Source organism: Tupaia chinensis, unplaced genomic scaffold (genome assembly GCF_000334495.1).
Source record: "Tupaia chinensis unplaced genomic scaffold, TupChi_1.0 Scaffold000232_1, whole genome shotgun sequence".
NCBI classification, from domain to species: Eukaryota; Metazoa; Chordata; class Mammalia; order Scandentia; family Tupaiidae; genus Tupaia; species Tupaia belangeri.
Genome location: NW_006159708.1, coordinates 3,127,390 through 3,150,233, shown reverse-complemented (window position 1 = coordinate 3,150,233; position 22,844 = coordinate 3,127,390). Strand labels below are relative to the sequence as shown.

The 22,844-nt window shown below is 48.4% G+C and overlaps 1 protein-coding gene across 3 annotated transcripts in view; it reads left to right on the top strand.

The window, feature by feature from the left end:
• IL17RA (interleukin 17 receptor A) overlaps positions 1-22,362 on the top strand; it is a 23,921-nt gene extending 1,559 nt beyond the window's left edge. Inside the window, exons 2-12 of one of the 3 annotated variants that reach the window (XM_006148335.3) lie at positions 6,594-6,618; positions 9,436-9,582; positions 10,379-10,491; positions 12,983-13,109; positions 14,647-14,694; positions 14,799-14,962; positions 16,084-16,167; positions 16,533-16,617; positions 17,606-17,707; positions 19,836-19,877; positions 20,710-22,362. In XM_006148335.3, the coding sequence (XP_006148397.1) occupies positions 6,594-6,618; positions 9,436-9,582; positions 10,379-10,491; positions 12,983-13,109; positions 14,647-14,694; positions 14,799-14,962; positions 16,084-16,167; positions 16,533-16,617; positions 17,606-17,707; positions 19,836-19,877; positions 20,710-22,205 (2,433 nt within the window). In that variant the 3' untranslated portion in view covers positions 22,206-22,362. Of the gene's footprint in view, positions 1-6,593; positions 6,619-9,435; positions 9,583-10,378; positions 10,492-12,982; positions 13,110-14,646; positions 14,695-14,798; positions 14,963-16,083; positions 16,168-16,532; positions 16,618-17,605; positions 17,708-19,835; positions 19,878-20,709 lie in introns of those variants that run through there. The other 2 variants (XM_027771812.1, XM_027771813.1) reach the window with 2 other exon arrangements.
• Positions 22,363-22,844: the final 482 nt, after the last annotated feature.

The window sequence follows — 22,844 nt, the reverse complement described above, 5'->3', positions numbered from 1 at the left end:
CCTCTGGTTTTCCTGCGGACTGTGTGACACTGTCCTGACCTTGAGCATTTTTGCTGTTTGTTGATGGCCTTCTGTCAGGTACTGTGCTAAGGAAAACTGTAAAGAGACTCTAATGTCAAGCACCTCAGTCATCTAGGAGGGAACAGGGCCTGAAGGTAACTGCCTTGCAGGACAGCCAGCGGCAAGTGCTCTTGCAGTAGCCAGTTTTGTGGAAGAGAAAAATTACTTTCAGCTGGGGCATTCCTTATGGAAAAGACATTTGCTGGAATGGGCTGGAAGACCAGTTAGTGGGAGCTTAGCGTTCCAGGAGGTGGCAGTGGCCGGAGCTGAGTCCTGGAGTGGGATGGCAGTGGGAGACTTGGCTGGATGGAGCGACTGTGTAGCAGGAAAATGCAAAGAAGCTTGAGCAGGGCTGACAGCTGTGACTTAGAAGGCCCAGGGAAGCAGCTGGGAGTCAGCCCAGTGCCAGGAGTGCTGGAGAGATGGAGGGCGGGTTTTGGCTTCAGTCTCTAGTGGCCTCCTCCCACGCTTTTGTGCTAGACCTGGCTCACAGCTTTTCTCCTGGACAAGTAGCTTCCCTGCCCCATTGACAGGTACTTTTTTTTTTTTTTTTTTGAGAGATTTTCACTGTAGGGCGTGTGCGCTCGCCGGACAGACAGAGAGACATAGAGACAGAAAGCGAGAAATCACCCCCCAGGGGGGATGGTCACGCAATCCCTTCTCCTCCATTCTCCTCTTGGGATCTTGGGCACGCACGCACACGTGCCCGGCGTGAGTTTTAAGCCACCGGGTCCGGACACGAACCGTGGTCGACCACGTGGGGGTCCAGCGACATAGCCATTACGCTAACTGCTGGTTCCCTTGACAGGTACTTTTAAAAAATGAAGGGGCAGTGAGGCCGTGCTCTGTGATGCCCTGTGACGCTGAGGTCACACGGAAGGTCCCAGGTTTGTGTCTCAAACCAGTGTGTGTTTCCTCTCCAGCCCCCACATGCTGCATGAGGACCGGGGCTATACACATCTGTCTGTCTCTCATGAGATAAAGAATGAAACCATACTGCTCACATTTCTCCCCTGCCTTGGTATTAGCGAGTGCACTTGGATATCGTGGGCAGCTGGGTGCCGGAGGACCCAGATCCACATTTGCGTGTTGTCTCTGTGCTCTCTGAGCCTTGGCCAGCCAGCCAGGCTGCTAGGGCCAAAGGATCGGTGGTGAGCCAACTCGGAGAGATACATTACCCTCCAGAAGGTCTGTGGGAGCCGCGTGAACTCTAACCTCTGTGACTCCATCGTCAGACTTGTAGGGGCCCCTATAGGTCTGTCTGTACTCTTGTGGAGCAGCAGGCACTTGGGCAGACGGTGCTGGGGTTGCCAGTGGCAACAGGGCCAGCAGGCTTACAGTCCCCAGGGGGCAAGAATCAGTGTTCACTGATTCTCTTGCTCTATAGCTCCCTCACCCTGAGCCACACCAGACTCTGGCCCTGGCCGCTTGTTATTCCTGTCAGGCTAATCTCCTAGGGAGAGAATGTATCACATCAGATGGCATCGAGCAGATAGCACATGGCATAGCAGTCTGGGCTTCCACTCTTACCCACCTACCGTCGTCAGTCACCCACGGTTGTGAGCTGGTGGCCTCATCTATAAAAGGGATGATCCTCGCTTCTCAGGTTATGGGGGAGAGCAAGTAGTGTGTTCATGTGTGAGAGCACTGGGCCAGGTACACTGGGCCTGGGAGGTGGAGGGCACTGACCTTGCCTGGTGTTTGCCAGGCCCTGTTCCTGTGGCTTGCATGCACACAGCATACCTGCTCAGGACAGTCTGTGAGACTGGCATGGTTAACCTGCTGTAGAGAGGCGAGATGTGGGCCAAGGTCACTCAGTAAGTAAGTGCTGAGCTGAGGATCTGCACGTGTGACTACACACCCCTTGTTCTTTGTCAGGCCCCAGTGATGTTCCCCAAATGCACAGGGTTGAATACAACTTTTGTTTCTTCATTTTATTTTATTTTTTAGTTTTTTTGCTGTAGGCTATGTGTGCTGGGGTGGGGGGTGGTGACGAGAGAAAATGAGACAGCATTCTCTCCAGAGGGGATGACTATGCCAAAATCCCTTCTCCATGCTCTCGAGATTTTGGGCATGCACACACATACTACTTGCGTATTTCTCAGGCTGAGGGTTCCAGACTCAAACAGTGTAGTCAGCCATGTGGGACCCAGTGCCTTAACCTCCATGCTACCTGCTGGCCTGTGTTTCTTTATTTTAATCTTCATTGCTGTGGATGGAGAGTGCTGGCCCACCTGTTACAGGTGTCCCTTCGAGTACATAGAGAGACAGTACTGCAGAGATGAAGAGCACCGATTCTAGAACAGAACTCCATGGAGTGTCAGCTCTGAGGACTTGGGGCCGCTTAGACAGTCTTCTCATCAGTAGAAGCAGAGTCATGGTACTTAGGTTAGGATTAAATGGCGTGTGTGTAGAATGTACTTAACGTGATGCCTGGCACAAATGTATTAGCTGCTGTTGTCATTGTCACCAATGATCCCCTCTGATTTCTGCAGTCTCTGCTGAATGCCATTCAAGCAGGTAGCTTGTAAATAATAGCCTGATCCTTGGGGCCAGCAGGTGGCGTGGTAGTTAAAGGTGCTGGACTCCCACATGGCTGACCTTGGTTCAAGTCCCAGACCTGGCGGCTTGCTTTCTCTCTCACTCTCTTTCTCTCTATCCCTCTATGGTCAAATGAAAATAAATAAATGTATAAATCAAGATAAATGAAATAATTAAAAAAAAATAATAGCCTGATCCTGTTATTTTCTTTCGGAGAGGTTTTTGCTCTAGGGTACGTGCACTCACCAGAAAGAGAGAGACAGAGAGACAGAAAGCGAGAAATCACGCCTCCCAGGGGGGGATGGCCACGCTGCCATCTCTTCTCCTCTATTTTCCTCTCGGGATCTTGGACATGCACGCACATGCGCCTGATGTGAGTTTAAGCCGCTGGGTCCGGGACTTGAACTGTGGTCGACTACATAGGAGTCCAGCGATGTAGCCATTACGCCAACCCGATCTTGTTATTTTAAAGACTGGGAAGTTTAACATAACAAAATTAAGGGCCAACTGTCGTTGGGCATCATCAGCAGCATACGGCTTCCCAACACTTGGATCTGTATGGAAGATCAGGGTTTAGTTCCGAAATGAATAAATGAACAAATTTTTAAAAAAATAACGAAGAGAATTTGGGAATGACTATTAGAGAGGAACTGTTGGACAGAACAAGATCTAAGTAAATCCAAAGAAGAGCCTTAATGCATTTCTTGTTTACATTGTTAACAATGTTATGTTAATGCACATTCTGTAGTGAAATTACTTTATAAGGAATAGATGTCCACTATTCCTTCCCCTGAACAAATTAATGCTTGAATCTATCTCACTTTTCAATTTCTTTTATTTGCTTAGGATAACATTATAGATAAATCTTTTAAATAATTTTTAATCAACTAATGTTTGGTGCTCATCCTTTAAAAATGGTACTGAGGGCGAGCCAGTAGCACTGTGGTTAAGATGCTGGATCCCATGTGGCCGACTGCATGGTCTGAGTCTCAGACACAGGAGCTTGGAAAACACACCAGGCTTGTGAGTGTGGCTAAAATCCTAAGAGGAGAATGGAACAGATGGGATTGTGGCATGGCCATCTCCTCCCCCTCAAGGGGGGGTATTTTCTCACTTTCCCTCTGTCTCTCCTGTGAGCACATGCACCCTAAAGCAAATTTAAATAAAAAAATAAATAAATAAAATAAAATGTTTTATATATTTTTTTTTTACAAAAGAATTATTTTATTTAACTTTATTTAATTTGACCAGAGAACGATAGAGTGGGAGAGAAAGTGAGAAAGCAAGCTACCAGGTCTGACTTGAACTATGGTCAGCCATGTGGGAGTCCAGCGCCCCTAGCCACCATACCGCCTGCTGGCCCCCATTTTTTTTTTTTTTTTAAATGTGGTGTGAGGTGAGTATTGAGAGAAAGCACACCCCGCTTTGGGGGACATTGTGCTCCTTTTCTCCCTCCTTTTGAGATTTTGGGCGTAGAAGCGCATGCTCCCATTTTTTTTTTTTTTTTTAAATTTGTTTTTCTTTATTCATGGTAGCATATGTGTATGCACATGAAGGGGAGAGAGGAGAGAGAGGGCAGCTTCCTCAAGGTCTGGTGGCAGCATGATCTCCTTTCAGTCCTCCAGCCTGCTGGACCTTGGACCCTTAAAACTTAACAAGGGAGGCAGACGTGTGACCCACTCTGTGGTGGACCTTGGTAGTGTATGTCTTCTCCTGCCTGCTGCTTAGCCATCTCTGCTCCCTGGTGAGAAAGAGGCAGGTGCCAGCCTTTGTCCTTTTACACACATAGAGCAGATAAAAGTGTGTTTCGGGGTCCAGCAGGTGGCATGGTAGTTAAGGGAGCTGGACTTCCATGTGACTGACCGAGGTTCGAATCCCGGACCTGGCACCTTGCTTTCTCACTTTCTCTCGCTCTGTCCCTCTCTGGTCAAATTTAAATGAATGAATGAATGAAGTTAAAATAACTCTTTAAAAACAGTGTTTCTGGGAACCAGCAGTTAGCATAATGGTCATGTCTCTGGACTCCCACGTAGTCGACTGTGGTTCATGTCCCAGACCCGGTGGCTTAGAACTCATGCCGGGCACGTGTGTGTGCGTGCCCAAGATCCCGAGAGGAGAACAGAGGAGAAGGGATTGCGGCGTGGCCATCCCCCCTGGGGGGTGATTTCTCGCTTTCTGTCTCTATGTCTCTCTCTGTCTGTCTGGCGAGCGCACGTGCCCTATAGCAAAAACCTCTTAATAAAAATAAAGTGTTTCTGGCCTGCCTCAACACCTAAAGTACTTCACAGGATGTGTTTAGTCCATCCTGCCCATTAAGAGAACTGGAAAGACCTGAGCCTTAATTGGGCCTTGGGCCTTCCCAAGCTTCAGGGCCCCGTCTGAGTGTGTGGGGTTACCTTTTTATAATAGTTATCATTTATGGGGCACTTATTATACACCAAGCTCTGAAGAAGGGGAACCCTTAGTAGAGAGCAACATCATGTCCCAGACAGTGGGTGAGTGCTGTCTTGGTTAGCAAGCAGCAAGGTGGCTCTCTGGGTGTTGCCACCTACAGACTGCCTCGTGCTGATTTTCTTATGCTTCCTGACTGTGTAGTGAAGCTCGAGCACTGTGTTGTGTCATGGAAGTGAATAACCAGTATAGGGATATGTCCCCATGAACATTTTTAGCGCATAGGTATATACAGGCATGCACTGGAAGGCTCCTTGTTGTTGCACACATTCCACAAGATCTTTATATTTGTATCATTTGATTCTCAATGATGTGATCAAGTTGGTATAGGATTATTCTGATTTTAGAGTTGAGAAATTGAGGGTTGATGAGGTGACCCAATGGGGGGGACGTTTGCCAAAGTAGGTCAGCTGACAGAGCTTAAGTCTAATCACATTTCCCTACTGTTTGTCACTGAGGCTTCTAAGTTTGAATTTGGCCCTCCAGATCTCTGGGTTAGAAAGTAACACATATTGCCAAAGTGTGTATGGGACTTCATTTTCCTCATCTATAAAACAGGTGATGTAATTTTCATCCTTTGTAAATCAACAAATAATGTCCAAAATTGACAAATCAAGAATTACAGGGGTTGGCAGGTGGCGTGGTGGTTAAGGCACTGGACTCCCATATAGCTGATAACAGTTTGAGTCCTGTGGCTTGTTTTCTCACTTCCCTTTTTCTCATTCTGGTTGAATTTAAAAACAATAATAATAATAAGTTAAATTTTAAAAAGAATTAACAACATAAGTACATTTAGAAAAATAGGACTAGGGTAATCAGTGTGTCATGAGGATTTGTGAAATTATGTGCTATATAGAAACCACCCAGAACAGGGTCTGGCCCATGTTCCCTATGGATTTTCTAGTACTGAGTGCATTTCCTGTAACTGATATATAACAGAAACTGTCACTTCCATTCCTTACTCCTTCTCTACCTCTTGTAGCATTGCGATCCATACCTAGAATTGGAAGCCTCAAGAGAGTTAGGGGCCTATTTACTGGGTCGCCCTAGGGGAACCCTCTTGGTTTTTTTTTTTTTTTTTTAAGAATTATTTTATTTAACTTTATTTATTATTATTTTTTAATTAGACCAGAGAAAGATATAGAGAGTGAAAGTGAGAGAGCAAGCTGCCAGGTCCAGTACTCAAACTGCAGTCGGCCATGTGGGAGTCCAGTGCCCTTAACCACCATGCGCCACCTACCTACCAGCTCCCCCTTGGGGTCTCAAAGTTGTAGAGTTCCTAGCTCATAACAGTTCCTCTTAAGACTTCAGTTTCGTTTTGCCATCCACTGTGCTGACTTCTTAGCCTGTATCATCGGTTGGACAGAATGAGGGAAGTGTGAGGAGATGACTTGTCTCTGGGGTGGCCTCCAGAAGTAAGAAGGGAGGGCTTTGTGATTTTTATTGTTGGATATGGGCGAGGGCAAAGCTTCTAGAGCCTGGTGTGTGAATTAAAGTTCTTCCCAGCTGTAATTGCTACTTTTATTTTCTCCCCCCCACAGGAGCTCAACTGTGTGGTCCAGAATAGTAAGTTATCTTTTCATTGTCCTTTTTTATAATCTTTTTTTATTTCTTATTTTTTAATTAATTAATTTACATTTATTCACTGAGCATTGTCACAGCATACAAAATGTAATTTCCAATCCAGAAGATGCTGCTTAGTAGCTTTATCATACATGTTATTGTCAATAATTTTCCATTTCTAGTTTCATATATATATATATATTTTTTTTTTCCTCCCTATTTCTCACCCTCTGCCATTTCCCACACTCCTCCCACACTATCTCAGGTGTCCACAGTTGTTTTCCATTCCTTTTTCCCCCCCACATTTTATTGATTCACAAAATTTCTTAAATAATCTAACTACTTTCAATAGCAAGCTCTGTTGATATATACATATCTATGAATACATGTCTGACTTACGGCATGAGTCTCAGTAGAATGAATATACTATAAGGTAGCACCTAGCTGATCTATAGTAGCTGATGCTATATAGTTTACTATGGTCATTAATTATGTATTTTTTACTATATTTTTCAATTTCAAGAAAAGCAGATTTAACTTTAATCAATCAAAGAAATGCTAAGGAAATATGCTTAAAACTTAAAGCCAGGAAACAGGTTGGGATTCTGTCCAAATAGTAGGTACATGAACCTATCGGCAGCTCAAGACGAGGCAAAATCTTTAAAATCAGAAAACAAAGCCTAGAAAAAAGTCAACAATGTTTTAATCAAAAGTCATGAGATTCTGTTTTACCAGTTCAGTCTCATGTACTTTATCTTTTGTTGTGATTCAATTTTCCCAATTAAATTCTGGGATATAATATTCAACTCCAGACTTGTCCCCATGATTAAGTTGGCCATTTTCTTAGTTTTTGAACTCTTATTTCTGTGTGACTGTATTTAATTTTCCTGGTATAGCACTCCCTGCAGAATTTCTTGGGGATCTGGTCTGGTGTTGGTAAATCCTTTCAAATTTTGTTTATCTCAGAATGTTCCTGTCTTTTCTTCCTATATGAAGGATAATTTTGCCGGGTATAGTATCGTGGTTGCAATTGCTTTTCCCTTAACACTTTGAATATATTTTCCCGTTCTTTCCTCACTTGCATTGTTTCCCACGAGAGATCCATTGTCAGCCTGATGGGATATCCTTTGTAGGTAACTTACCATTTATCTCTTGCCGATCTTAGTATCTTGTCTTTGTCTTTGTGGCTTTGCTCAATCTGGGTGTGATGTGTCTTGGAGAAGATCTCCTTGGGTTGAGATCCTTTGTATTTCTTGGGACTGGCTCTTTGAATGCCTCTCTAGGTTTGGAAAGTTTTCTTGCAGGATTTCATGGAATAGACTGTCAATGCCCTTACGGGTCTCTTCCCCTTCTGGGATACCAATTATCTGGATATTTGGACGTTTGATGGTATCTAGTATTTCTCGTATAGTAGTCTCATTTTGGGGGGCAGTTTTCTCAATCTTCATGGTGGATTTTTCTGTGCCAGTAATTCTGTCTTCTACAACTGAGATTCGATTTTCAGTGTAATCTAGCCTGCTTTGAATACTTTCAAGGGAGGTTTTGACTTCCTGTGTTATAGTCTTCATCTCTAACAGGTCCATTTGATTCCTTTTTAAAGTGTGTAATTCCTCTTTTAGGTCTTGCAAAAATTTCCTCACCTTCTGAAGTTCGTCACCTTCTTTCCCCCACCTCTTCGGCAGTTCACTGTCTCTCTCCTCTTCGATCTCTGTGAGCTTTGTCACCATGAAAATTCTAAATTCTTTATCAGATATTCCTATGAATTTCATCATACTGTCTGAGGATGAAGAGGACTTATTTTTCCTTGGAGAAGACGTATTTTCTTATTTTTCCATATTTCTTGTGACCCTGCGGTGTTTTCCAGTCATTAGATAGATGGTGCGTTTCTTCTAATTCTTGAAGTTCAATCTGAGTGTTCAGAGGCGTGCAGGAGGAGTTGATCTGCAATCTCTCTTCCATTCCGTTCTCACTCTTTGTGTATCGGAATCAGTGAGAATAGAGGAATATTCTGACCCTAACTGCAGATATATAGATTCTGTTCACTTGGACCTGTCTAGACACTTAGTGAGCAGAGGTAGAAATAAGTGAGGAAGTCTCAGCAGAAAGTCTTCATTGTAAGTCTCTGAAAGCACTAGTTCACAGCTGGAAGTTCAGGATCCATCAAGTTATCTTTTTATTGTCCTTCTTGTTGCTGACTTAATAAAGTGATTAAAGTGATAGCTTGTGATTCCCCAGGCAGGCTGTAGGGTAAACCCATTAGAGAGATCCTGGAGGATCTCAAACATACGTGCCTGTGTGTTCTGTCGAAGCACTCATGCAAGTCAGGAAATGAGGACAGTGGTCAGTTGGGTCTGGACACATTTTCTGGGCAGCTGCCCACACGTGTCTAATAGAGTTTGGTTTGCCACAGCTTGTCACTGTAGAGAGATGTCAGTGGTGTTGACTTTGTCCTAACTCAAGGAAGAGGCGCATATTTCACATGTCTATGCTATTAGGGACCCTGACATATAAAGGCAGAGCAACTCTTAACTACTGCTTCCCTGTTCTTCCTGTGCCTGCTCTCCAACCATGTTCTATCTCAACAAAGTTGGGTACTCTGTCTTTTCTGCCGAAATGCCCTCTAGACTTAAGAGCTTTACAGAGACCCCAGACAAGCCTTAGAAAAGAGGGAACAGGGCAGTGAAGCCGAGGACCTGGCCAAGGGTCAAGTGGAAGGTTGCAGGCCCCTGAGCTGTTTAGGATCTAGCTCTCTGGACCACAGTTTGGGTGTCCTAGGGCCTAACCAACATATGTCTGATTGCTGGTTTACCTTGCTGCCAGGTACCTGCCTGGATGACAGCTGGATCTACCCTCAAAACCTGACCCCCTCGTCTCCCAAAGATGTCCGAATTCAGCTGCACTTTTCTCACACCCAGCAAGGAGACCTGCTTCCTGTGATTCACATTGAATGGACACTGCAGACAGATGGTGAGTGGGCATGTGGGTGGGTCTGGGGGCTCCTGCTTTCACTCACATGAATCAACCTATGACACCATTGGCTGGCCTACTCAGACTCGGAGTTGGGTTCTTGGCCCTGTGCTCAGACACGAGGGCCCAGATTTCGTTCTGGGAGGATCCATTGTTTTATGCAGGTAACTCTTTTCTAGCATTTTAGATTATTTTTTAAATATTTTATCATTATTACTTTTTAAATTTGCCATAGGGGTGCATGCTCACTAAACGGGGGAGGGGAGTGAGAAAGCAAGCCACCAGGTCCAGGACTTGAACCACAGAATTAGTTAGGTAGAGTCCAGCTCCTTAACCACCATAACACCTGCTGGCCTGGGGGCCAACACTTTTGAAAACATCCGTATACTTTTTCAGGGCTAGGAAGTTTGCATTATAGATTTAGAGACTGGGACTAATGAGAGCCAGCCTTAGATTCAAGAGCCAGGGAAGTCAATGCCCAGCTTGTGTGTCCCTCTGCAGGGACTGAAGGGATGGCAGCACTGACACCCGAGCCAGCTTACCAGTGCCCTAGCTACACATTGGCAGTGCCTCTGCTTCTAGGACAGTGTCACTGGCCTCATGCAGCCAGGAGATAACTATCTGTAAGGCAGTAGCTCACTGAGGCCCAAGAGTGAGCTGCACGGAACAGGATGTGGAAAGTTAGGTAAGAGTGTTGGTTTTCTTTTAGGAGTGAGTAAGCATAACAGCTAGGGAAGTGGCACACCCAGCCCAGTGGTTTATCTGCATCTGTCTTTGTCTCTCCCCATAACTTCAGCCAGCATCCTATACCTCAGGGGTGCAGAGTTATCCATCCTGCAGCTGAACACCAACGAGCGTCTGTGTGTCAAGTTCATGTTCCTAACAAAACTGGAGCACCACCACAGGCGGGTAAGGATCCAGCTTCTGGGTGAATTGTGCCTCTCCGATGACAGCAGGACATTCTTGTCCCCAAACTCAGACCCCCATTCAGAGTGGCAAAGACCTAAAGGTAGGAGTCTGAGCAGTTCCTAATGGTCACCTCTGTATTTGCCATGTGCAGTAGCGAGAAACAGGCGCGTGTTTGAGCACTTCTTGACATACTGCCCCTGCTGCTGCTTCTCGCTTTGTCTAGTTACTCATTCTAATGGAACTTGACTGGGAAGGACAGTCCTACCTCTTCTTTCTTCATCTCCAACTTGGGTCCTTCTGGGTTCTGCCTCCAGGAAGACGAACTGGTCAGATTCACCCCTGCTGTGGGTGGGGTGCAAGAAATGAGCTGCGCTAGTGTGGTCGCATTTTGTGGCTCACAGCTAGGTGGTACAACATTGATTCAAACATAGTTTGTTTGAACCTGTGTGTCCCACAATGCCACTGCATCTACAGCACTAGGATCATCTGGGGACTGGTTAAAAATCATCTTGTAGACCAGGAAACTCTGAGAGTGGGGCTTGCAATGGATGGTTAGCAGCCCTTGAGTGATAATGATGCTTGCCAAAATACTGGTTTAAGTCTATGAACAGCCTCTACTTATTTATTTATTTATCTTTTAGGTTTTTGCCACAGGGCACACGCACTTGCCAGAGAGAAACAGAAAGGAAAAGTGAGAAATCATCTCTCTAAGGGGAATGGCCAAACAGCATGCTTTTCCTCCATTCTCTTCTCAGGATTTTGGGCATGGACACACAGTTGCCCAGCATAGTTTTCAAACCGCTAGGTTTGAAATTGGAGCATGGTCAGCCATGTGGGAATCTAGCACCTTAACCATCATGCCACCTGCTGGACCCTACAAATGACTTCTTTAAAACAAGTTAGGCTTTCCACTAACAAGCAGAAAACAAAGCCAGAGCCCCTCTTCAGTGTTAAGTTAGGATTCCCAAATTTGACTGTTGTGTGGATGATGCTGACCAAGTTGCCTAGATCTACTTAGAAACGGGAGCCCCAGCCCCTCCCCCAGGGTACTTAGCATGGGAAATGGAGTCAATCAATATCTATGCTTGATACCATCTGGAAAATAACCTGGCGCAAATTCTGTCACCTTTGCAAGAAATGTGATGGCTGGGCCAGGGCGAGTGGTGGTCTCTCTCTTGTTCTCTGCACTTTTCTTTGTTTTTTTTGAGAGGTTTTTGCTATAGGGCACATGCACTCGCCAGAAAGACAGAGAGAGATAGAGAGACAGAAAGCAAGAAATCACCCCCCTCTCCTGGGGGGACGGTCATGCCGAGATCCCTTCTCCTCCATTCTCCTCTCGGGATCTTGGGCACGCATGCACACATGCGCCTGGCGTGAGTTTAAGCCACCGGGTCTGGGACTTGAACTGCAGTTGACTACATGGGAGTCCAGTGACATAGCCATTACATCAACTGTTGGTCCTGCACTTTTCTGTTCCAGAACATTCTTGAGATTCTTGGCTTTCCCTTTTAAGGAGGAAGAGTCATTTAGCAAATAGTTGTTAACTGCCTCGTGTGTGCCAGGACTTCCACCAGCCCAAGTCCTGTGGCTTAGCTCCTTACCAGCCATTGTTCTGAAGCTGGAAAAGCTACTGTGAGGGGAGGACGTCTTCCACTTTCCTCAGATTCTTTTTCATATAACTCTGTTGTCTACTCATGACCCAGAAGTAGGGTTTTATGTTTCCATTTTTGTTTTTAAATACATTTTTTTGTGTGTAGTGGAGGTTTATAGCATGGTGTTATGGGATACATATAGATTGCTCAGTGGTTACTGCATTGAGGTAGATGGGCATATCTCTGATCCCACGTTTACTTTTTTATGTGTGTGAGAACAGCTAGAACCTACTTAACAAAAATCCCCAATACAGTACAGTTTCATTACGTCTTCATGCTGTCTGCCAGCTGTTAAAATGGGCACATCCTGCATGTCTGCATGTTGTGCCTTTGCCCTACTAGGTTTTTAAAACCAGGCAGAAAAGACAAGAGGAGACGGGGAACAAAGAACTGATGTCTCTGGTTTTGGACTTTGTTGTTGTGGTGGTTTTGTTCTTATTTTTGTCTGATTTGCAGGGAGCAGGTGAGGATGGGTTCTCTGGCCACAGCTGGGTGAGAGGTCTGCCTCACCCAGGGTCCCCAACTCTTGTGGCAGCAGGGACTTCCGTGGTTTTGTGGCAGATGATTTTTCCATGGACAAGGGAGGGCCTTGGTATGGTTCGTGAGCGTGTGTAACCTAGATCCCTGGCACAGTAGGGTGTGCTCCCATGAGAATCTGGTGCCGCTGCCGACCACGACAGGAGGTAGAGCTCAGGTGGAGATGTGAGCCGTGGGAAGTGTCTGTAAACACAGATGGCGCTGGCTCCCTTGACCACTGCTCCCTTCCTGCTGTGCCGCCCAGTTCCCATTGGGACCTCTGGCATAACCTGTCCTCCCTCCCCTTCCTCCCTTCTCTCCAGTGGCATTTCAACTTCAGCCACTTTGTGGTAGAACCAGGCCATGAGTATGAGGTGACCGTTCACCACTTGCCCAAGCCCATCCCTGATGGAGACCCCAACCACCAGTCCAGGAACTTCCTCGTGCCTGGTAAGAGCATCCTCCCCAGCCACTGCCTCTGGAGATAGTCCAGAAGTTGGTCTCCCTGTGAGCTGGACAGCAGCTACCACGGCCAGCCCGTGGGCCCCAGTACAAGTGCATGCTGGGGACGAGGGTTCTGTGATGTGTGGGTATGGCCTCCTCTCTCTGAAGGCAGAGGCAAAGAGTCCAGAGTTCTGTGAACACATGGTGGATACTGGCTTGAGATTCCAGGAGCTGTCTTTGTCTAGAGAAACTCATTGTCTGCCTGGAACACCGCAGGAAGACATCTCTTTGGAAGCGCTGTAACCTCTGCTCGCAGCCAGTCGAGCCTCTACCACTTTGTTCTTTACTTTCACCCACATGCCCCCTACGCTGTCTAATGCCATCCCATGGGTGACACACTATTCTTCCCCCCAATCCCTGCTGCTTACTATGATCAATGCTGGAAGCTTTTCTAAAACGTCATTGGATGTGCTTGCACCTTCTCTTCTCCATCTTCCTTGGGATCTCAACTAGTACCTACAAGATTCCTCCTTGTCCAAATCCACCTAGACCTGGAGCCCCAGCCTGGTTAGGACAAGGTCTGGTCTTCTACCCACTGCTGTAATCTTCAGAACTCCACTGGTCACCTTGTGTCTAGTAGGAAATGCTTGTTACATATGGCAGTGATTGTGCATGTACATGTGCACACACATGCACACTGCCCTGCTTTATTTTCCTGCATGTGGCTTATTGCTTCCTGACATGATACTGTATGCTGTGTGTTCACTTCCGTATGTCTCTTCTACTGGGATGTAATCTCTGAAGGGTGGAGACCTCACTTCCTCACCGTGGTATTTCCTGTGCCTAGAACAGTGCCTGGCACATACGGGGCCCATAAATATTGTTACATGAGTAAAGAGCCCCACTTTCCGTACCTGTTCCTAAAGTAGGCTGACTCGGTCTCTGTCACTCCACAGTAATACCTGCCTGTCACATGTGTTCTTAAGAAAAAGGTAAAACATTGCAGTTGTGGAAGTAGGAGAAAGAAGATCAGAGACACCTGGGGTATGAGGTCCTTGGGTGTGGTCCTTGGACCGGCAGCATCACAGGTCATCTGGGAGCTCGTTAGAAGTGCAGGTTCTCAGCACTCACCAGGCTCACCCCTCAGCATGTAGGAGTGGGAGGACCACCCTGTGGAGGGTCAGAGTAGTGCTCAGGCTGTAGAAAGGCAGAGGCTCCTCTGAAGCTAGGAGGCTGCAGGCAGGGAGAGGAGGCCATGGGCTGGGCTGGGACCCCATGGTAACCAGAAATGAGCTCAGGACAACCCCATCTGTACGTGAGGAGGGTTCCCTGAGAGAGGGGGTATGTGACAGGCAGGCCAGCCCCCAGTCCTGTGGAACCTCTGGCTACTGGTAACAGGCCAGCCCTGGGTCTTGCTCAGAAGAGGCCAGCTGGGCCAGCCACTCAGAGTAAAAAAGATCACTGGCCTCAGGATCAGGTTTTCTAGAAAAACAAACTTCCCAAGGCACAGGCTTAATTGTTTCACTTCTTTCTGGGTCGGCAGACTGCAGGGACCTCAGCATGAAGATAACCACGCCGTGTGTGAACTCAGGTAACCGTGGCTGGTCCAAGGGGCGCTGCACTTGGGTGTGTGTGCACACGTTCATGCACAAACTCACCTGACTCCCTTCCCACCCCATGTCTGTGCCTCGGCAGGTAGCCTGTGGGACCCCAACGTCACCGTGGAGACCTCAGAGGCCCACCAGCTGCGTGTGAGCTTCACCCTGTGGAACGAGTCTACCTATTACCAGGTCTTGCTGGAGAGTTTCTCACACACAGAGAACCATAGCTGCTTTGAGCACGTGGAGCACATACCTGCGGTAACTGCTGATTTCTAACACCCATACATGGCTCAGGACCACCTCTGCCAGCTTCCATCTCCTCTCTGCTGGCCCTGACAGCACTGAGCTGCCGGCAGCTCAGAGCTTGGAGCTGTGCTGAGTGATTGCGAGCTGCTCTCCCCTCTCTCTTCCCCACACGTAGGTGGTTGATGCTCCAGCTGTCTTTCCCTTAGATGTTTTTGTTTTTGTTTTTTTTGAGAGATTTTTGTGAGTGTGCTTATCAGAGGGACAGAAAGTGAGAAATCACACCCCAGGAAGATGACCATGCCACAATCCCTTCTCCTCTATCCTCCTCTTGGGATTTTGGGCACACATGCCCAGTGTGTCTCAAGCCACCAGAGCAGGCACTCAAACCGTGGTCAGCCATGTGGGAGTCCAGTGATGTAACATCATCGTGCCGCTGTCCCCTTTCCTTTAGATCTTGTTATTGACAGACATGGGGTTCATTTCGGACCTGCCTTCCACCCCCATCTTTTTTGCTCTTCCCTCCCCCACACCCTCCCCTATCCTCTTTTTTTAACTATGATTTTTTTATTTTACTTTTTTCTTTTTGCCAGAGTATATGTGTGCACCTGCCAGAGAGAGATTATGTGTGAGTGAGGGAGAAAATGCCTGGTGAGATGTGGTGTGGGCATGCCACGTTCCCTTTTTCATTTCTCCATCCTGTGAGAATTTGGGGCACATATGCCTGTTCTTTAGTTTTGTTTTCTCCTATATTCTGAAAAGAATATGACAATTCAAAAGAAGAAAGAAATGCGGAGATGAATTCAAAGGGGAGAAGAGATAAGGATGTAGATGGAGCCAGCTCAGTGCAGAGTCTGCCGCAGGGCTCTGCACAGCCGCTGGGTGTGACCTCTGATGTCCCCCAACCTGCAGGAGCCCAAGAAAGGGGCAGTGCCACTTACTAGCTGGAATGACAGACCTGTTGCCCTGCAGGAACGCCATTCTTTTTGGAGTAGAAACCTGAGTGGCATCTCTACCTGACCTTCCTAAGGGGCACACTGGGCAGCAAAAGGCAGTGTTCTCAACAGCCTCCCAGGGTTGGCTCTGCAGCGGCTTCTGATCCAGCTGATCTAACCCACTCCTTCCTCATTTTTCAGCCCAGAGAAGAGGATTTTCACCAGCGATCCAATGTCATGTTCACTCTGCCCAGCTTCAGTGAATGCTGCCTCCACACTGTGCAGGTACAGGAGAGGTGCCAGCAGGTGGGGAGCGTGAGCATGGCTGGATGTTCCCTCTAGTCACTCTGCAAGCGAGGAGGAGGGCCTGTGAGCCTGCGCTCTGGCTGAGCGCCCAGTGCTGTCACCATCTGGGGTTCCCAGGCTGGCGGGTGTCATCTTGCCTTCTTCCCTGCTCTGCTAGCTGCGTGTGGGCAGAAGACCTCTGACTCCTCTTGCTCATAGGAGATTGGGCCACGCGGTGATCTGGGAGTAGCCAACCGTGGTCCGTTACTTGCAAATTGCCTTTTCTGGGGGAGAGCACCAAGGAAGGGAATGTGTCTCCCCAGCCTCTTGGAGGCCTCTCTTCCTGTTTTCCTCTTTTCTCACAGATTCAGCCCTTCTTCAGCAGCTGTTTGAACGACTGCCTTAGGCACTCCATCACTGTTCCCTGCCCAGAAATTCTAGAGACTCCAGGTAGGAGGGACTTGGCTCTCCAGGGCTGTATTGAGGGGTGAGAATGAGTGAGGACCACAGCTTGAGCTGAGTCTCGCCCTGGTGTTCAGGGTGTGGAGTCAGCTTGACTGGGAGCTCTTCAGGCCTGAAGAGTAGAGAGGGGCTTTAGAGTGACACTTTCCCAGGTGGGACTCCTGACTGCCTCTCATTAGCTATGTAGTCTTGGGCAAAGTAATGAACCTTTCTGATCCTCAACTTCTGTAACTAGAAAATGGGATTGCTGTTATCATGGTTACGGTCGTGTCCCATGTCCTGAGACAAGTGCTTTTAACCTGTGGTCCATTTTAAATCCTCATGAATCATAAGTGTCCACCCCCACCCCAAGTTCATAGCTGAGGAGACTGAGGCACTGACTTGTCCAAGGTCACGCACAAGGTGCACAACCCTGGGTTCCAGTCTGAGCTGTGAGACTCAGCAGTGCGCCCTCCTGTGCGTACACCCATCACTGACAGAAGGCTTTGGCCCACGCTTGTCACAAAGCAGCAGATAGGGCCATGCTGGGTAGGGATGGGGGGTATCGCTTCTCAACCAATGGTGCCTCGTGGAGACAGTTCATAGCTTAGCCCTTTTCTGAGGAGCTCAGTGAGGACCAGTGTCCGTAAGGCCCTCAGCGTACCTCAGTGCTAGTTCGGGATTATAGCTAGTAATCAGGAAGACTGTTTGCTGTTTTCCTTATTGTTCTGCTGCAGTCCTGATTGCAGGTAAGTGTACATGTCCTTCCACAGTGTTGTAGGAGCCTCCAGGGTATGCCCCAGCGACCACGTAATGTCTTTGGTCTTATAGGGAACCAGCAAGCAAGACTGAACCAGCAGCCAGGGGTGGTGAGACCAGCAGCACATCCTGTGGCGGCCAGAGAGGATGGCTCCTGGGGGTTGGAGAGCTGGGCTGGGACACTTGGGCCACATGTAGTCCCCCCCCAATGTGGTACTCATGCTGTTTACTTACACAGACCCTCTCCCTCTGTGGGTGTACATCTTCCTCACGGGCATCTCCATCCTGCTGGTGGGCTCCGTCATCCTGCTGACCCTCTGCATGACCTGGAGGATGCCCGGTAAGGCAGGGACACTGGCGGCCCAGGGTGTGACCCCTGCTGCTCTCTCTCTGCCTATAGTTTCCTGTCCCCTTCTCCAGTCTCATTGCATGACCTTCTCTGTCAGGCTGTGGTCAGAGACTACCCTGTAATCCAGTCCTTCCCTCTCTTGTGCTTATATCCAAAACCTGGGTCAGGCTGACCTGGGCTCGACTCTACCACTTACTACCTGGGCCAGAGACTTAATTCTTTGAGCTTCAGGTTCCTCTTCTGTACATTAGAAATGAAGTGGTACACTCATTCTAAAGCCTGTGTAAGTTTTAAATCAAATAATGCACGTGAATTCTCGGTAGAACCTGGCCTGTGACATTTGCTCCATGTTTATTTGCTATAATTATATTTATTCAAATTTAAATGATTAAGATCAACAAGTTGGAAGGAATTCGAGTAGTTTCCCTGTGTGAGGAATGGTCATCCAGGCAGGCAGAGCAACCTGAACAGTCCTATCCTGCAGCCCTCAGACTTGTCTGTCTAAGATCAGGGAGAATAGTGAGGGACAGCGTGGTATGGCAGGGGAGGCCTAGGCTCTGTGTCCTTACCCATGGGGGTGGATCCCAACTCTGCCTCACTAGCTTTGTAGTCATAGGCAAGATACTTAACAAACCTTAGCTTTGTCATTCCTGTAGAATGGGATAATGCCCTTTTCAGGGCTATAGTGAGGATTAACCAAGATAGCCAAGGAAAATGCTTGCCGAGGGGTGTTGGCAAATATCCGTGTCTTTTCCTGCCTGGAGCCCCCTGCTGGCTGAATTCTAGGCAGGGAGAATGTGGGTCTTCAGGTTAAGTGGCTCAGTATTTCTCTGTCCTCCATTACCCGAGGGGGCATCTTCAATCATCTGGGAAGAATTTCCACATTACCAAGGCTTGTGATCATTATCATTACCATTACCGTGTGGTGGGCAGAAAGCCAACCTGGCATGAGAAGCCTACTGGAAGGGTTGGTACAGGTGTCATAGCTAGTGCTTTAGAGCTGTCGAGCTCTGTGTCGATGCTGCTTTGGGGGACTTTTGGTTTCATTTCTGCTGTTGCACTCCTGACCATCTGGGGTACCCCACAGTACAGGGTGAAGGACAAGAAAACCCACACTGGTTATTTGATTGTCTTTGTGAGGACTGAAATTCAGGTTCTGAATCTCTTGCTTGGATACCCTTGGATTTCATTCATCCTGATTGTCACCAGAGTTAAAAAAAACTCACCAGTTTTTCCATCACATCTCCAAGGCGGAACAATTGCTTAAGTGTGTTAGTTTATTTTCCTCACCTCAAAAATAGTAGGAAGTGGGGAACCAGCAGTTAGCGTAATGGCTATGTCGCTGGACTCCCACGTAGTCGACTGCGGTTCGTGTCCCGGACCCGGTGGCTTAAAACTCACGCCGGGCGCGTGTGCGTGCGTGCCCAAGATCCCGAGAGGAGAATGGAGGATAAGGGATTGCGGCGTGACCATCCCCCCTGGGGGGTGATTTCTCGCTTTCTGTCTCTATGTCTCTCTCTGTCTGTCTGGCGAGCGCACGCGCCCTACAGTGAAAATCTCAAAAAGAAAAAAAAAATAGTAGGAAGTGGTATAAGTGGGCCCCAGGGTGCTGTTTGTGGAAGAAGTGGGGGAAGAAGTGTCAGAAGAGGGATATCTTTCCCACAGGACATTTCAAGGGGAGTCTGGGGGTGAGCTGGGTGGAGTAGCCAGGACTGCAGTGACAACCAGGTGGAATCCCTGGTACCATCGTTGGGGTAGGGTGTCCCTGCTGGGAGAGTGCTACAAGTAATGGTGACACCAGCCAGTTCAGTATCTCATGCAGGTATTTCACATATGTGAGTTCATTTAACACCCCCACAGACTCATCTTATGGGGAAGGATCTGAGTTGTAGGCGTTACTACCTTCTCAGAGCCCATGGCTCACAGTGGCAGGCCCAGGATTCACATGTACACTACAGAGAAGGAGCTCCCTGTAGAGACCCAGAAGCAGCTCACAGCCGCTGGCTCAGGCCTGACTCCTTATCGTGTGTTCTTTGCCAGGGGCTGGGTAGTTCTCACCTCAGACACGGTGAGCTAGTCCTTGCTTCTCTTTGGCCTGATGCACTTCTTTTCCTTTCAGGGTCTCATCGTGAAAAATATGGTAACGACACCAAATGCACTGGTCAGTATTTGATGTATGTGGGCCGGTTGCATGTCTGTGTTTTTAAAGGTGTGTGGAGGGTTGTCCTAGGATAAGTGGGTGGGTTGCCTTTTGTGTTCTGATTGTAAGTCCCTCCAGGAGACCCCACTGGAGGACCTTCCTGCCAGAACCCCCCTTACTCGGCTTTCAGGCTGCCCCCAATTTTTGCCTCAGGGCATCTGTGTTCTTTGGAGAGAGAAACAGATACAGGGTAAAGTAAGAAATCAACCCCCCCCCCCCCCAGGAAGCATGCCATAATCCCTTCTCCATTCTCTGCCCAGGATATGGGCCCATATGCACACAACACCCAGTAATTGTCAAACCATGGGTCTGGGACTTGAGCCATAGTCAGTCATGTGGGAGTCGAGCGGCATAACCACTATGCCATCTGGGGGGTACCATTTTTCCAATCACTCAGGAATGGAAAGGAGGATGAATGTACCAATTTTGTGAAAAAAACTTCTCCCTAGAGCAGACATTTCTGTTCCACAGATGAGCCTTTGTGCTTCTTGTTTTTATAAAATCAAGATGATGGAACTATCAGGTCAAAGCCAGATAGGAGTGTGAATGTGTGTATATATAAGAGAGAGAGAGGGGGAGATTCTTTTCTCACAGGGCACCAGACTGGTTTTTGTCAGACAGGTAAAACAGCAACATTTGGCTTCTGCCAAAGAGGCCCCAGATGCCCTTCCTAGACTTGAAGTCCAGTTCTACATGTGGGCTGGACTTATCACAGCGGGCTATGGGCCAACACCCTTTGCCTGTGGTGCGTGCCTCAGCACACGTGTGATCTTAGCTCTCCTGTCTCCCCTAGATGACACGCCTGCAGCTGACCTGACCCCGCCACCCCTGAAGCCAAGGAAGGTCTGGATCATCTACTCAGCTGACCACCCTCTCTATGTGGACATAGTCCTCAAGTTCGCACAGTTCCTTCTCACCACTTGTGGCACTGAAGTAGCTTTGGACCTCCTGGAAGAACAGATCATCTCAGAGGTGGGGGTCATGACCTGGGTGGGCCGCCAGAAGCAGGAAATGGCAGAGAGCAATTCGAAGATCATCATTCTATGCTCCCGAGGCACCAGGGCCAAGTGGCAAGCCATTCTTGGCTGGGAGGAGCCTGCTGTCCAGCTGCGGTGTGACCGTTGGAAGCCTGTTGGGGACCTTTTCACAGCGGCCATGAACATGATCCTCCCTGACTTCAAGAAGCCAGCTTGCTTTGGCAGCTACATCGTCTGCTACTTCAGTGGCATCAGCAGTGAGGCGGATATCCCTGACCTCTTTAATATCACTTCCAGATACCCACTGATGGACAGATTTGAGGAGGTGTACTTCCGGATCCAGGACTTGGAAATGTTTGAACCTGGCCGGATGCACCGCCTGGGGGAGCTCACAGAGGAAAGCTACCTGAAGAGCCCTAGTGGCCGGCAGCTTAAGGAGGCTGTGGATAGGTTCCAGGAGTGGCAAACCCAGTGCCCTGATTGGTTTGAGCGTGAGAACCTTTGCTCAGCAGATGACCAGGACCTCCCGTCCCTGGATGAAGAGGTGTTTGAAGAGCTACTGCTGCCACCAGGAGGTGGGATTATCAAGCAAAAGCCCCTTTTGCGGGAACCTTCCTCCGAGGGCTGTCTGGTGGTAGATGTACTCATCAGTGAGGAAGAAAGAGGAATGTCAAAGCTAGAACCTCAGCTTCAGCCCCCGGGAGAGTGGGCGGCCCAGACCCTCCAGGCTGTGGTGCTCCCAGTGGAGAAGGTCCCTGTAGTTCAAGCAGTGGAGCCCATCCCTGCTGATGAGAGCAGCACAGCCAGCCGTCTGGCCATGGTGGCAGAGGGTGAGGCCTGTCCACTGCTGGGCGACCCTGGCCCTCAGCGCAACAGCGTCCTCTTCCTCCCAGTGAGCTCGGAGGACTCACCTCTCTGTAGTACCCCGATGCTGTCACCTGGCCACCTCCCAGGTGATGTCAGGGAACAGCTCGAAGGACTGATGTTGTTGCTCTTCCAGCAGAGTCTAACCCACCAGGCTCAGCAGAGGTGGGAGGGGCCTGCAGGGGGCCTCAAAGACCCATACACCTCTTACGAGGAGGAGCAGCGGCAGTCGGTGCAATCTGACCAGGGCTACATCTCCAGGAGCTCCCCACAGCCTCCAGATGGACTGGCAGAAACGGACGAAGAGGAGCAAGACCTGGGAAAGGCAGCCGAGCAACTCTCTCCAGAGAACCTGGAAAACCTGAGAAGCCTCCAGCAGCAGCTTTTCTTCCAAGAGCTTCAGAAGAACTCTAGCTGGGACAGTGTGGAGGCAGAGAGGCTGGCCTGAGGGCAGGCCCTCGGGGGCCTCCCAGATTCCAAGCATTGAGAGAAGAGTGGAGAAGTACATGTGGGTGTACACATGTACATGAATGTGTATAGGTCGCTGTGCGTATCTGTGTGTGTAATGTGTATACTTGTAAGATGCAGACATCTTGACTCTGGTCCCTGGGCATCCCCTTAGTTTTTCTATATGTGACCATCTTTTGTCCTCACAAGAACCTTGGTGCATTCCCATTAGGCAGAGTAAGTGTCCTTGAAGACCTCTCCATCATTCATTCACTCAGCAGTTAATATATACCTACTTGTGCCAGGTATCTGAGATACAAGGCAAACTGCATGCTGTGATCCTGGCCTCCAAGGAGCTTAACATCTAGCAAGAAAAACATTAACAAACAGAAGATAGTCATGTAAAATATCCAGACTGTCCAGGGCCAGGAAAATACACAGAAAACTTGCCCCACCCAGGGAGAGATTCTTGGAGCAGGCTATGTTTGAGCTGAAGCAGCAGCTCGTTTCCTGAAGGGATTGTGGCTGGGAAGACACAGCCCCAGAGAAGGAGCCCCACAAGGAGTAAGTGCAAGGAGGAGAGGGAGGCTGGCCCCTCAGGCAGCTGCTCGGGGGGCCTGTAGTGGCAGGGGGGGCCCCA